General features: G+C 35.3%; 1 protein-coding gene across 2 annotated transcripts in view; it reads right to left on the bottom strand.

Annotated features, from left to right (window-relative positions):
• Positions 1 to 16481, bottom strand: part of DYNC2H1 (dynein cytoplasmic 2 heavy chain 1) — a 388746-nt gene that overhangs the window by 322632 nt on the left and 49633 nt on the right. For both annotated transcript variants that reach the window (XM_060399635.1, XM_004015967.6), the window contains exons 21-30: positions 15453 to 15602; positions 14545 to 14750; positions 10951 to 11106; positions 10747 to 10861; positions 10013 to 10183; positions 8710 to 9092; positions 6477 to 6609; positions 6260 to 6377; positions 4175 to 4287; positions 2047 to 2166 (exon numbers count right to left, since the gene is read on the bottom strand). In XM_060399635.1, coding sequence (XP_060255618.1) covers positions 2047 to 2166; positions 4175 to 4287; positions 6260 to 6377; positions 6477 to 6609; positions 8710 to 9092; positions 10013 to 10183; positions 10747 to 10861; positions 10951 to 11106; positions 14545 to 14750; positions 15453 to 15602 — 1665 coding nt within the window. The remainder of the gene's footprint in view (positions 1 to 2046; positions 2167 to 4174; positions 4288 to 6259; positions 6378 to 6476; positions 6610 to 8709; positions 9093 to 10012; positions 10184 to 10746; positions 10862 to 10950; positions 11107 to 14544; positions 14751 to 15452; positions 15603 to 16481) is intronic.

The following is a 16481-nucleotide window of genomic DNA, read 5'->3' on the forward strand; positions in this document are numbered from 1 at the left end:
TTTTTCTTGACTGCTCAGAACCCAGAACTGTTTCATGCTCAATTCAGCAACCTTCTTTAGACTGTAAACCCTAATACATCTCCTGATAAAACTCTCATTTCCTCAATCTAATTGCAATTCTTACTTTTGCATATTTTTTAATATTGTGTCTTTTATTCTAAGTCAATTTAAATCCTACCTGGAAATTGACAGAATACTAGGAAAGATTTCCAGAGGTAATAAAACACTTTAATTCTGGCTTTGCAATGGCATTATTTTACTCATCAATGATTATTTTTATTTTTCTCTAAGAACTTAAGATTTTTTTAAAACATATTTTAACTTGACTTAAACTGCTAAAAGTTGCAACTGATACAAATGGTAAAATAGCTAACAGTCTAAAATGTTGCAAGTTTCCTATCTAACTTCTCATGCTTTACAAGAACCAGTATAAAAACCTGTTCCAACAGCTGCTAAATGTTTTAATTTGAAAAACAAAAAACAGGTAGATTTTCCTGTGAGAAATCACAGATTATCTCAATGCCTACCTTTCATAGTCCCTAAGAACTAAAGTTCCTGATATCCTACCTGTATAGTGTTAGTCTCAACCAGTAATAAAACTAATCCTGAACAAGGCAGGATATTTAATCCAAGTCCTAGTGCTATACTTTAATATGTCTCAGAACAAGTTTTGTGAGAACAAGTTTTGTGATACATATCCAACATCCAGTGTTTCAGAAATAAGTTGCTATAAACACTGACCCGCAGCAATATCTATATCAACCTTGCAACTTAGCTCTGCTGTTAAAGTTCTAGTTCAGGGCTGTGATTGTTTCAGACCTACACTTCAGTTCAGTTCAGTTCAGTCGCTCAGTTGTGTCTGACTCTTTGTGACCCCATGGACTACAGCATGCCAGGCCTCCCTGTCCATCACCAGCTCCCACAGTTTACTCAAAATCATGTCCATTGAGTCAGTGATGCCATCCAACCATCTCATCCTCTGTCGTCCCCTTCTCCTCCTGCCTTCAATCTTTCCCAGCATCAGGGTCTTTTCCAATGAGTCAGTTCTTCATACCAGGTGGCCAAAGTATTGGAGTTTCAACTTCAACATCAGTCCTTTCAATGAACATTCGGGACTGATTTCCTTTAAGATGGACTGGTTGGACCTCCTTGCAGTCCAAGGGACTCAAAATAGTCTTCTCCAACACCACAGTTCAAAAGCATTTTGAGGTTACCATTATCTTTATTACCTCTACCATAGTTTGGCCCCAGGTAAACAGCAGGGAGGGAACACAGCCCCACCCATCAACAGAAAATTGGATTAAAGATTTACTGAGCATGGCCCTGCCCACAGAACAAGACCCAGTTTCCGCCTCAGTCAGTCTCTCCCATCAGGAACCTTTCATAAGCCTCTTATCCTTCTCCATCATAGGGCAGACAGACTGAAAACCACTATCACAGAAAACTAACCAATCTAATCACATGGACCACAGCCTTGTCTAACTCAGTGAAACTATGAGCCATGCTATGTGGGGCCACCCAAGATAGACGGGTCATGGTGGAGAGTTCTGACAAAATGTGGTCAACTGGAGAAGGGAATGGCAAACCACTTCAGTATTCCTGCCTTAAGACCTACAATAACACTCTGCTAAACTTCTGCCAGCTCCAGTCTCCTATATTAGTTCATGGGAAGGGTGAGAGACAAAGTTATAGAGCCTGTGACTCCATCAGTGAAGGACTAAGCATCTGGAACCAGGAAAGTACTACATCACTGATTCTGCCTCCCAATTCTACCCCCCACTGGCTTGATAGCTGCAATGTCAACAGGTTTCTGCTTTGAAAGCATCCAAATTATAGCAAACTAATGGAGCTGGAAGGGAATTTCACTATCATGCAGTTCCTACCTCACATTTTACAGTTGAGGGACTGAGGAAGGTAAGCAATTTGTCAAATGTTCACTGCTAGATAAAGGGACAACAAAGATCCCAGTTGTTTAAGCCTCCTGACCTCTAGATCAGGGCTCTCCCAATGATACCATGCCTACTTCTAACGAAAACATTCCCTTACCTGTGAAGGGAAAAAGGATGGGTCAATTGCACCTTGAGAACTTCGACCGGCAGTAACACATTCTATCAACAACTCTTTCAAAGTTTGCTTCATTTCCAAGGATAAATCATTTAACCAAGTCTGAAAATAAGATTAGAAAATGTATTTCTTATTACACAGTCATAAAAGAAAAATACAACCTAATGACTCTATTTTTTATTTCATGAAGGTTATAATTTCTTACTGACTCTCACATTCCAAAAATGTGCTAAATGGCATATATTTTTAAATAAATTATTTAAATAAATTGAAAATAACTTTTTTTCACCTCTTGGGATAATGCTAAGTGTGAAACTCAAAAATTTGTAGTTAGTGATCACTATCATCATCCATACAAACCAAAAAAATATGAACATTTAAAAAGTAACTCATTCATTTCGTCATTATGACAAACCAAACTAGACAGCTGGGCCAGAAAATTAGAGCCACACTGACGGGCTAAGTCCCTTGGCTCATGCTAACCTGATGATCTCATATTTAGAAAACTGTAACTATAAAAGAGATTGCTTCATTAAGGTGAACTATATTATTTAAGGAGTTAAGCTCCCTCTTCAAACAAAATTAATTCTGTTCCAAGGTCAAAACAATTTTTCAATTATTTGATTATAGATAAAAGAATAAAAGTTAACTAAGGTCAAAATAAGAATGGTAACTGATCAAAAGAGCAATGAATATTTAAGAATCGGTACTTAACTTTAAAAAACTACATCATTCTCAACAAACTATAAGGACAAAACTGCAAGCTTCAGCAGCTTTTCATCATTACCTATTTTAACTCTAAGTTCTAGCTTTCTACTGTTTATTTTTAGAGTGTTTTCCAGTATTAAAAAGAGCACAAGCTTTTGCCCAGTTCAAAAGCCACTGCAGCCAGAGAGTAAGAGCTTTCGGTGCGAGGCTGCAGACACCTCCTCTGCAACCATCACAGGAGCTTCCAGAGTTCTGTGCTACCTCAGCTGCTAACAGCTTTTTCTCTGTGTGTTCCACCAGTCCTAATAAAATTACAATAAAGGAAAACAACAGCAAAAACAATAAAACCCTTCACCAAACATGATATCTACCTAACAAATCTATGCTTACAGCCACCTGATTGATGATACACTCCATATCCAGTAAGATGTAGAGGCCCAACCACGAATGGACATTTTATAAACTGTACAGACATATATATGATAAGGCCTGGACCTGACTTGCAGTTGGAAGATAACTTTGGAACTTAAAAATTATAATTTGATGCATACATCCTAATGCTGTTGGCTTTATCTGTGTAACTGTAATAGACATTTGACAGTTCACTTCTAGTCCAATAGAACAAATTAATCAATAGTTGTAGTATAAATGCACTAGTTTCAAGTTTACTTGTTCACTTAAATCATCTTATACAACTCAGATCCTGAAGGAAAAAAGAAGAACAAAGACTTATTGAGAACTTATATTCCAAACACTATAGTGTGCATGCGTGTGTGCGTGCTGAGTTGTTTCAGTTGTATCTGACTCTGCGACCCTATAGACTGTAGCCTGCCAGGCTCCTCGTCCATGGGATTCTCCAGGCAAGAATACTGGAGTAGATTGCCATGCCCTCCTCCAGGGGATCTTCCCGACCCAGGGATCAAATTTACATCCCTTATGTCTTCTGTATTGGCAAGTGGGTTCTTAACCACTGGTGCCACTGGGAAGTCACACTATAGTGTACCTAACACCAATTATCTCGTTTAAGTTTCAATGAAAGGCTTTGCAATAGCTAGTAGGACTTCTCATTTAATAGTTAAGAAAACTGAGACTCAAAGTTATTTAGCTAATAAGTTGTGGAGCTACAATTAATATCCAAGTCTCTTTGACTTCAAAGCAAAAGTTCTTTTCAAAGTTACATGCTCCAATTCCAAAAACTAAAAATTCATATTCTCCTTAATATTAAATCATTGTGAACCTAACAAAAAAAAATTATTTTTAAGATATGAGAAAGGTTCCTAAAAGGCCTAAATTAACCAACATACTCTACAAATTGACCAAATTACTTTTGATACAAAGTTCATACTGTTAATTTTTTATACTTTTGAAAAGAATTTGAAAAGAATTGAAAAGAATTACTTACCTCTACATTACTGGACAGAAGAACTTTATTTTTAAAAGGTACAACTTCTCCTTCTAAAGATTTCATTGCAGTTATATGTTTTAATTCCTCATCAAAACAGACGCTGTGTATGCCTATATTACAAAACAAACAATTTAAATGCAAAGCTTCCTTAAACACAGTTATTAGATATTACATATGATTACAAAATGGATACTTCATAACATATTTATATATTAGAATTATATTAGTTCAGTTATATAATAAAAAAGAACAGCTTTTCATCACCAAAAACTAGAAACAAACCAAATACCCAAAAGGTGAATGAGAAACTGTGATATATTTGCACAACTATTTTCAGCAAAGAAAGGAATAAAATATAGTTGAAAATATTATGATGACTGAAAAAAGCCAGGCACAAATGAGCACATAAGAATACATACTGATGATTCCACTTATGTGAGATGAAAAGATAAGAGCAAAGGGGGAAAGCAAACAACACTTCCTTTTCCCAAAATTTACACTCACTTTATGGTATAAAAAACAGACATGACCTAGTTTGTATCTTCAGAAAAACTCCATAGGTTACTATTTACAATTTAAAGAAAGAAACTAGATTTCAGAGAGGTAAACTAGTAACTAACATTTAGTAGAAGTAGAACTTGAAAGCAAACTTTGTGATTAGAAGAACTCTTTCTACTATCTCCATAGGCCAAATCAGTTATAGATATAAGCACTTTAAAGCTTAGGATACACAATGGTTAGTAAATACTTCTGTAAAACAACGAAGAGTAATTATTTGAGGTTTTTACGGTCCTATCTCTTTGTCAATCACTCAACTCTATGCTTGTAGTACAAAAGCAGCTACAGACAATAATGGGCATGGTGGTATTCCTTTCAACAAAAGCTTCTTTTAAAAAAAAAAAAAACAGATAGTAAATTAGATTTGGCCTGTAGGCCTATAGTCCGCTAATCCCTGAATATAAGTGAAGATGAAATTTCTTTTTCCAACAAATAATATTTTAAGAAAATAATAACAATCATTGTTTGTGTAGCAAACCAACTCCAAATGCAATTACTCAACTTAAATGATTCAACAACATCAAAGCATCTGGCACTGTAACTCTCCACTTTACCAGGTAATCTCTCCTATTCCTATAACCTAATCATCATTTATGGGCTTCCTGGTCACTCAGTGGTAATGAATCCACCTACCAATGCCAGAGACTCAGGTTTCATCCGTCGGTGGGGAAGATCCCCTGGAAAAGGAAACAGCAACCCATCCCAGTATTCTTGCCTGGGAAACCCCATGGACAGAGGAGCCTAGCGAGCTACAGTCCATGGGGTCACAAGAGTCAGACAGAACTTAGCTAGTAAACAATTATCATCTCTACACAGATGACTCCCAATTTTACATCTCCATTCCAGGTACCTCTGCTACTGGGATGATACTCTGGAGACCTTTAAACTTATCTTCCTCACTTCCAGACCTTATATTGGGCTTCCCTTGTGGCTCAGCTGGTAAAGAATCCACCTGCAGTGCAGGAGACCTGGGTTCAATCCCTGGGTGGGAACATCCCCTGGAGAAGGGAAACGCTACCCATTCCAGTATTCTGGCCTGAAGAATTCCATGTACTGTATACAGTCCATGGGGTTGCAAAGAGTTGGACATGACTGAGTGACTTCCACTTTCACTTTCAAGACTTATATGTTTGCAGAAGGAAATGGCAACAGACTCCAGTATCCTAGCCTGGAGAATTCCATGGACAGAGGAGCTCGGCAGGCTATAGTCTATGGGGTCACAGAGAGTCGGGCACGATTGAGTATCTAACACTAAGACATATATTCTTTAGATCTCACTCAAGATGTCATCTCGACATATGCAAAACTGAGCTAAATGACTCACAGATGTTTCATGGACGCAGCTATAACACCACTGCTTATGTTGATCATAGAAATTTGTCAACTTACTAGTTTGCCTCACCCACTGAGTTCTTCGAATACATGATCTGCATTTTATTCAACAGTCTGCCTAAGAACCTAACATTATGCTTGGAAGATAGCTGAAACTCAATAAATATCTGCTGAATAAATGTTGAATCTTACCAGCAAAAAGCTTCTTAAGGTGAGACTGAATCACTGATGGATTAGTAGACTGGCCCAGTATTTCTAATAAGTCATCATCACCAATAAAGTAAAATCTTGGGAATGCTGAGCGTTTTTCCTTAAAAATTAAAAACAAAAAGAAAAAACTTATCTTTTCAAATAACTAAGATATTAAAGCACTTTGCAATTTATTATACAAGGATTAAAAAAAAAATACCTCCAAAAATTCATTTAATGATTTCTGACATCTTTGAAGCTGATCAAGTATCGTTAATAGAGAGTTTCTGATTCCTGCATGAGTAGTTAATGTTGTGACTCTATTATCTTTCTTGATGTCAAGCATTATTGATCTGCAGAAGAAAAACACTTACTTTCACATCTGTTTTAATAATCTTTGGCTGAAAAAGGGATATGGAGGCTTTTCTTTGTCTGCTTAAAACAAACTAGTAATACCAATATAACAGTAACACATTATTATAAATCTAATACACAATCCTTAAAGTTAATAATAACCCATTACCATTTTTAATCTCCTTTACTGCATATTCTCTTGTTTTATCAACTCACTAAACAAATATTAAGCCTTACCTCATAGAGCTAATGGCCCAGTGACAGATAAAGAGATTAAATAATTTCTCCAAATATTCAAATAAAGTTATGATAAATGCTAAGAAAGAAAATTACAAAAACTTGTTAAAGTGGTTAATGGGAAAACCCTTAACCTATGACTTATCTGAGAAAGTAATTTAAGCTGAGATTTAAGTAATAAAGAAAAAGGCAATGAGTAGGAGGGAAGCAGTTTCTGGCAAAGATCATGAGAAAGAGCTCAGTATTTTAGAGAAATGGGATAGAAGTAGATCCTCAGATATGTTTTATCCTTAGAGCAACAGAAAACCATTTTAAAGTTTTACTTAATAAAGGAAACAAGTAATGCAACTATTTTTTTAAGATTACTCTGGCTTCTGTGTGAAAAACTTATTGGAGAAGAAGGGAACAAGTCAAAAGATTATGCAGTAGTCTGAAAAGTTTAGAATACTTTAGAATAAAACCAAAGAAGTAGAGATATAAAAGATGTAATACAACAGGTAAGTATGTTACAATCAACAAAATTTGGTAACAGTGCACTTGGAAATGGAGAGAGGAGTCAAAGATATCCATTATGCTTCTGCTCTCAGCAGTTAGGTGGTACCATTTATTGGGAAAGAAATGACAGAGAAAATACTTGTGGGAAAGGGATTTGAAATAAAGTTATGAATTTAATTTTGACATGTTGAGGATATTTAATATATTTGGAGATCAGAAAAGAAAGATAGGCTTAATAAACAAGTTGAGGAGACCTCAGCAACTAGATGAGAATTGACTCTGAAAGAAGTTCAGCTCATTAAACAGAGAATATGGAGAGAGAAAACCTACAGGCAGAAACCTGGAGAATGTCTGCATCTAAATATTTAGAGAGAGCTGAGGACTAGGAGCCAGGAGGAGGACCAGACAGACAGGCCAGATGGTCCAACCAAACAGGACAGGATCACAGAAGCCAAAGGAACAGACTTTCTAAGAAGGAGGAAATGCTCCACTCTATTAGATACTAGTCAGAGATAAAGTAAAAACCAATGTCCATCAGATTTACAGTGGGAAAGTAACTGGCCATTTTAGGAAGTGTATATTAGTAATTTTACTATTGCTATAATAATACAGTAATATTATTATAATAATATTCATATTGTTGTTGTTTAGTCCCTCAGTTGTGTCTGACTCTTTTGTGACCCCATGGACCACAGTCCACCAGGCTCCTCTGTCCATAGGATTTTTCAGGCAAGAATACTGGAGTGGATTGCCGTTTCCTTCTCCAGGGGATCTTTCTGACCCAGGGATCAAACCTGCATCTCTTGCTTTGGCAGGTGGATTCTTTATCACTGAGCCACTTCAGAATCCCCAATATTAATATTATATAGATAATAATATTACCTATACAATTATACAATACAATTATACAATAATATTACCTATACAATTAGACTTCTCTTGTGGATGACAGTTAAGGATCTGCCTGCAATACAGGAGACCCAGGTTCAATCCCTGAGTCAGGAAGATCCCCTGCAGAAGGAAATAGCAACCAACTCTAGTATTCTTGCCTAGAGAATTCCATGGACAGAGGAGCCTAGAGAGCTACAGTCCATGGGGTCACAGACATGACTGAGCGACTATATACACACACACATATATAATATTAATATAGGTAAAGTGGTAAAGATAGACACCACATCAAAATTATTCAAGAAGTAAATGACTCAATGAGAGAAAATAGTTTCTCAAAAGGAACCAAGAAAAAAAAAAAAGTTGAGGACACAGATAATACTAACAACGTAAAAAGTAATTAGCTTGTATTAAGTACCTCACAATATGAATAAAAACTCATCGCATGTGTCCTCTTTTTTATGTAGAGTACTGACCTAAAATCTTCATCAACTCTGTTGAAGCGTGTCTGTTCTTTTGGCAATGCTCCATGGCCAAAAATGGGTTCCAAATATACCCACTTCCTCTGAATGTGGTTTAAATTCTGTAGATACTCATCTAACTCTGCAAGTTTTCTTTCCCAAATTGACACTTTATCTTCAAACCCTTTATAATAAGGGGAATCCTTTAAGGATTGAAGAAGGCATCTATTATCTCCAACTTGATTTACTATATCTTTCCAGTCTTTAATCAGCTTGATGGTTCGACTTTGGCTGTCTTCATAATCAACCAGTGTAAATACTGCTCCAACTCCCCACAGATCAAGTTCACGTAAAGCTTCTCTGATTGTAACTTCACCTTGTGCCCGACTATTTAAATCCTATTTAAAACAAAATATCCATATTTATTATTTCAACATACAAAATAGGTAAGCTATGTCTATTTTATAAGAAGATATATTTTTACTTTTCACTGTAAAGCAAAAAAACAAAAAGGTAAGTAGATATATTTTAGATGCAATCCAAAGAATTACTGGCTAAAATATGAAGGGATGTCTGGTTCACATAGTCAAAATATATACAAAGTTCTACCTCATGCTTTTACTTGTAAAAAAATTTAAAACATCCATTGCAAACCAAACCACAAAAATATTTAAATTTTGCAGAATTCAGCAGTATTTTTGGTAACTTAACCGGAAGTTCCAATACATCTAAAATGATTAACAATCATCTAGAGTTACCTCCTATAGAAGTCATGCTTTATAATATTATGATTATCTTCATATGTGCCAGGGTAATCAGCAAAGATGAAAATAGATGTATTAGAAAAATAAAACAACTTAACATCAAAAGTCCTTTTACAGGCAGAACACAAAACAGAGAGTCTAGTACTTACGACATAATTGTGCAAGTTTTACTTCTACCTGAGGCTTATGCTAAAACTGATCAGCAAATTGGTTCCTTGTTTAGTTCTCTGGATTTTTGTATCCCTGAGCTTCTGTTTATACCCTATGATCTTAAGCGTACTTCATGTAAAATGCTTTGTGTCTGCTGACTTCTATCTTAAAGTAAGACATATATTATTTCAGATTTTTTTCTCTTTCTCAAGGAAGGGGTTTATATTGTTTCCATAGCCCCATCTATAGATTCAGATATACTAATGAAAGAACAAAAGAATAGTGGAACACTGTCACTTTAAGGGAAGAAAGAAATCTAACTTGCTGTTTTAAATAAACTATAAAGCAAAAATATCTGTTAACAAAGGTCAGATCTATGGGATATTTATAAAAATGATTCTTACTTTAAGGTCTGAAGCTTTGGCAACAACTGTATCAGCTACTCTAAGCAGATCACCAAATAGTAATTTCTCTAAACTAGTCCCCCTCGGAAGGCCAAGAAGACGAAAAAGGTCAAGCCAGTGATCTGGAGAAAGATGCTCCCCTCTCACATATTTCAAGACAGGAACAGCAATCTGTTTTAAAAAAAAAAAAAAAAGGATATGCATGTATATATATATATTAGCAAAATGCAAATTACTATTTAATTTTATTACAGTTATATATAAACATTTCAATAACTATATTATCTTAGTTAATAACCTTGAAATGATTAAAAAGAATTGTATAATACTTTTTATTAAACATTTATGTGGATACATGCAAATTTCCCTTTGTAACTTGATATATTTTAAAACATGACCTAAAATATTTCTATTTTTATAAATTTAGAAAATGACCTATATCCTAAATATGCTAAATGGCCCACATCCTAATTGCTAAGTTTCAAATACTCCACTTTATAATAAATTTAACCATAAATTTCTTACTTTTAACTTATTTCACATTGAAGCAGAAATATTAGTAACTTTTCTGATTTACTCTATACTTTGTATTTTTTGTGTGTAATGGAATCATTAAAAATAGATAAACTAAAATTACAGTTTGGGCTTCCCAGGTGACATCACTGCATAATAAAAACATACATGAACACTGCAAACATCATTTCTGAACAATAGCATAAGTAAAACTATCTTACTTTATATTTGTCAACCTCTGATTGTAATTTCACTGTCATTACTGAATGTTCTTCAACCTTTCTTAATCTGTCATGCCAATTCATCAAAAATTCCTCAAACAGATAGGTCTTAGTCCTGTAAAACAGTAGAAAAATATCTTAAAGTTTACATCCCCCAAAATACCACAAAACTATCAGAATGTAAATATTATTTATGAATCAGACCGAAAAGTAATCCAGTCCTCATTGGCCATTTCTTGAAATCCTTGCTGAAACTCTTCATAAAGGGCCCAAATTTGTGCACAGCTCTCAATATCCTTAGAGATGCTATATGCCAAAGAGAAGTTGGGCTCTTCTAGGCCAAAATGATGGCAATCATCACTGCAGAAACAAGTAGTGAAATATCAGTAGATTTTTACAAAAGAAAAACTTGTTAAATGTCAGTAAGTTAAACTAACAACTTAACTGCATTCCCTGTGTATGTTTGTGTGTGTGGATATGACAGTGGAGGTAGACAGTAGGAGGCTATGGCTACTTAACATGAGAATTTTACTTTAACTACTTACCAATGGGCTCCTCTAAATTCATTAATACGCACTTTTTCCAAAGGAATCAAAGTAAAATTTGTAATATATCAATATATATTATATACATAATATAGATCATATATAACATGTTGAGAATTACACAAATTTGTGGATAAATCTGAGAATAGATTAAAGAATATCCATTAACATTCTTCTTGGTTGAAAGAATTAGTTTCTAGAACACAAGATTGTTGTTGTTTAGTTGCTACGTTGTGTCCAACTCTTGCAACTCCACGGACTGAAGCCCACCAGGCTTCTCTTTCCATGGTATATCCCAGGCAAGAATGCCATTTCCTCCTCTAGGTGATCTTCTTGACCCAGAGATTGAACCTGCACCTCCAGTACTGACACGCAGATTCTTTACTGCTTGAGCCAACAGAGAATGAAAGATATTCCTCTCCTAATTAGTGTAATGTCACTTAATAAGCATGGTACTAAAGCCTCTAATCATCTATGAAAGCAATTAATTTATGGATGCATTTGCCTAAACAGACCAAACATATCAATTTTTATGAACATTTAATATTTTAATTCCTTTTTATTGGACTATAGTTGCTTTACAATGTTGTTAGTTTCATTGTACAACAAAGCAAATCAGCTATATGAATACATATATCTCTGCTTTATTGGATTTCCTTCCCATTGCAGTCACAACAGAGCACTGATGCAGCTTCCTGAGCTGTACTATAGGTTCACTACGAACAAAGCTAGTGGAGGTGATGGAATTCCAGATGAAGCTATTTCAAATCCTAAAAGATGATGCTGTGAAACTGCTGCACTCAATATGCCAGCAAAGTTGGAAAACTCAGCAGTGGCCACAGGACTGGAAAAGGTCAGTTTTCATTCCAATCCCAAAGAAAGGCAATGCCAAAGAATGCTCAAACTACCGCACAATTGCACTCTTCTCACATGCTAGCAAAGTAATGCTCAAAATTCTCCAAGCCAGGCTTCAACAGTACGTGAACTGTGAACTTCCTGATGTTCAAGCTGAATTTAGAAAAGGCAGAGGAACCAGACATCAAATCACCAACATCCACCAGATCATCGAAAAAGCAAGAGTTCCAGAAAAACACCCTACTTCTGCTTTCTTGACTATGCCAAAGCCTTTGACTGTGTGGATCACAACCAACTGTGGAAAATTCTTCAAGAGATGGGAATCCTAGACCACCTGACCTGCCTCCTGAGAAATCTGTATGCAGGTCAAGAAGCAACAGTTAGAACTGGACATGGAACAACAGACTGGTTCCAAATCGTGAAAGGGGTACATCAAGGCTGTATATTGTCTTATTTAACTTACATGCATCGTACATCATGAGAAATGCTGAACTGGATGAGGCACAAGCTGGAATCAAGATTGCAGGGAGATATATCAATAACTCCATGACACCACCCTTACGGCAAAAAGTGAAGAGGAACTAAAAAGCCTCTTGATGAAAGTGAAAGAGGAGAGTGAAAAAGTTGGCTTAAAACTCAACATTCAGAAAACTAAGATCACGTCATCTGGTCCCATCACTTCATGGCACACAGATGGAGAAACAGTGGAAACAGTGACAGACTTTATTTTGGGAGGCTCCAAAATCACTACAGATAGTGATTGCAGCCATGAAATTAAAAGACGCTTGCTCCTTGGAAGGAAAGTTATGACCAACCTAGAAGTGAAAGTGAAAGTGAAGTCACTCAGTTGTGTCCGGACTCTTTGCAACCCCATGGACTGCAGCCCACCAGGCTCTTCTATCCATGGGATTTTCCAGGCAAGAGTACTGGAGTGGGTTGCCATGTCCTTCTCCAGGAGATCTTCCCGACCCAGGGATTGAACCTGGGCTCCTGCACTGTAGGCAGATGCTTTACCATCTGAGCCACCAGGGATGACCAAGCTAGACAATACTGTAAAGTAAAAAAATAATAATAATAATAAAATAAGTTTTTTTTAATTAAAAAAAAAAAAAGCAGAGACACAACTTTGCCAACAAAGGTCCATCTAGTCAAAGCTATGGTTTTTCCAGTAGTCATGCATGGATGTGAGAGTTGAACCATTGATGCTTTTGAACTGTGGTGCTGGAGAAGACTCTTGAGAGTCCTTTGGACTGCAAGGAGATCCAACCAGTCCATCCTAAAGGAGATCAGTCCTGAGTATTCACTGGAAAGACTGATGCTGAAGCTGAAACTCCAATACTTTGGCCACTTAATGTGAAGAAATGACTCGTTTGAAAAGACTCTAATGCTGGGAAAGATTGAAACTGGGAGGAGAAGGGGGCGACAGAGGATGAGATGGTTGGATGGCATCACCGACTCGATGGACATGAGTCTGATTAAGCTCCAGGAGCTGGTTGGTGATGGACAGGGAGGCCTGGCATGCTGCAGTCCATGGGGTCACAAAGAGTCAGACATGACTGAGCGACTGAACTGAACTGACTGACAGTACGTTCTCACTAGGTATCTATTTCATATTTTATGGTATCAGGAGTGTATATATATAAATCCCAATCTTCCAATTCATCCCAGCCTCCACCCTTTCCCTCCTTGGTGTCCATACATTTGTTCTCTATATCAGTGTCTCTAGTTCTGCTTTGCAAATAAAATCATCTATACCCTTTTTCTCTTGCCTGGAGAATCCCAGGGACGGGGGAGCCTGGTAGGCTGCCGTCTATGGAGTCGCACAGAGTCAGACACGACTGAAGCGACTTAGCAGCAGCAGCAGCAGCAGCATACCCTTTTTCTAGATTCCATGAATATGCATTAATATACACTATTTAACGCAATTATTAAACTTAATATTTTATATTATTATAACATAAAACAATGAATGTTTTTAAGTTTCATCTTTTCACTAGGTTCATTTTCCAGAAGCTCTAAAAGTAATTTTCCATTAATTTTATATATTCCATTTTCAAATACAATGAGATCATATAAAGCAAGTATATTCCAACTCCTTAATTTAACTTTCAAATAAATTTAATTTTCTATTATTATTTAATTTGCTATTATTACTTCTATTATTTCTATTTCTAGGTCCAACCAGAAACTTGGTTTTATTTGCTTTTCTCTTTCCTAACATTATTCAACAACTCCTAAGAAAACAGTAGCATGAGCACTTAATACTGGTATTTTTAAACCTGGTGAAGCTTATAAAAAGACATTAATATAACAGATACAGGTACATTATTAGCTTAATATATAAACATAAAACTTTTTTTCCAAAATGAGCACTGTCAGTTTTAAAGAATAAACATACAGCAGCTTTTTTCTTATGACTTCAAGATCATCAAATTCAACTTTCTTCTCTTTTATTGACTTTGCACTTTTATCAAGAGTATTCGGCTGGCCTGTTTCAATAACATCATCACCAGGCTTTAGTTGGTCCCAACGAGCTTTAAATTTTTCAAGTTCTTGATAATAAATCTGAAGACGTGATTTGACATTTCCTTTCATCACTTCAATCTGTAAGTCAAGAGTATACATAATTTAACTCAATGTAAATTTCTACTTTATATTCACATTTTTACTTCCAATATTTTCTATTTAAAGGTCAAAAAACATCAATATCAACTTTTCTAAAGATTCTTCTTCATTATTTATTTCAAGTACAATAAATTAACTCAAAAATAAATTAGACACTAAATTTACAATAACAAAAGATATACTGCAAACATCAACATTACAAAACCATTCATGTGACTAACAGCATCTGTGATAACTATCAACAAAATTAATTAATATGATGAAAAAAGTTTACTCAGTGACATGCAGTTGTTCTACCTGATTATACAGCTGCTTAATAAAGAAGGGCATCTCCCAGTCCCCCATGCAGCTCACCACCAGAACACTAGGTTCTGGTCAGTAGGATATGAGCACAATCTTCCAGACTGCACTCTTACAGGACACCACACACAGCAGGTAACAAACCATTCATAAGCAAGTCTGATAAGACTGTCACATGTATTCTGGTGTGGCATAAAGTGAAGGTAAACTCTGTGACATGATCATTACTTATACAAATATCTTATTACATAGAAGTGCTGAGGGAAATCAATTCCATCAACAATCTAAAATTCTTAAAAATGTGAGCTATAATGGAATAACGACAAGAAATTGTAAATGAGGGAAAAAACTGTTCTCATTTTAACAAAGAAAGCTTCTTACCTGGTCTTTAATCATAAGTTGGTGACTTTCCATCATCAACTCAAATTTATCCCACTTAGCTTTCAGATTACTAATTGTTTCTACACCTCCACCTGCCACAGTCCGTAAAAGTCTATTTTTATGTTCAGCCTCTTGAAATAAGGGCAAAATCTAAAAATAAAAATATGTGAAAAACAACATACTTTATCAAATTTATTAAGATTCCACTTATTTTAAATTGTTTTATGATTTGCTGTTTTTCAGGATTTTTGCTTTTATATAATTTGTTAAATTTCTAGATACAGTTTCTAATATATATTATTACATGCAAACTCAACTAAAGCACTCAAACATCAGTTAAAAAGGATAATGAAAGTGGTAATATGAAACTAAATTAAATCGTGATTATAGAAAGACAATACTAAACCTGTTCAAAGTAACATTCTTATTATACAGGTTCCATTCAAAGAAAATGCTGGAGACTTTTATGGTTTGCAATTAATTATCTTTTTTGTCTGGCTATTGATTGTGAAATCTGAGAAACATCTTTCACTATTGTGATTATGTAGCAATTACCCACTTAATATGATTGTATCATGATTGGTCAACAAACAGAAAAATTATAGAATTCTATATCACCAAAACTACCATTTAATAGAAAAATCTGTAATCACTTTTTATGATCCAGACGCATATCAGAATTATCTTGAAATTTTCTGAAAAATGCAAATGCTCAGGTATTGCTTTTTTTCCTCCAAAGTTCCAGATATGTTTCTATTGAGCAGTCATGTTCAAAAACAACTGGACTATATGATCTTTTACTTTTATCTAGTTTGTTTCACTTTTTCTATTTCATATTCAGTGCTACCATTTCATTTAGTTTATGTTTTCCAATTTTTGTTGCAACAAGCAACAAAGGTTTACTGTATAGCACAGGGACCTACAGTCAATATCTTGTAATAACCTATAATAGAAAATAATCTGAAAAATAATATATGCATATAAATGAATCACCCTGCTGTATACCTGAAACATTGTAAGTACTATACT

This window comes from Ovis aries, chromosome 15, assembly GCF_016772045.2.
Source record: "Ovis aries strain OAR_USU_Benz2616 breed Rambouillet chromosome 15, ARS-UI_Ramb_v3.0, whole genome shotgun sequence".
Classification (NCBI taxonomy): domain Eukaryota; kingdom Metazoa; phylum Chordata; class Mammalia; order Artiodactyla; family Bovidae; genus Ovis; species Ovis aries.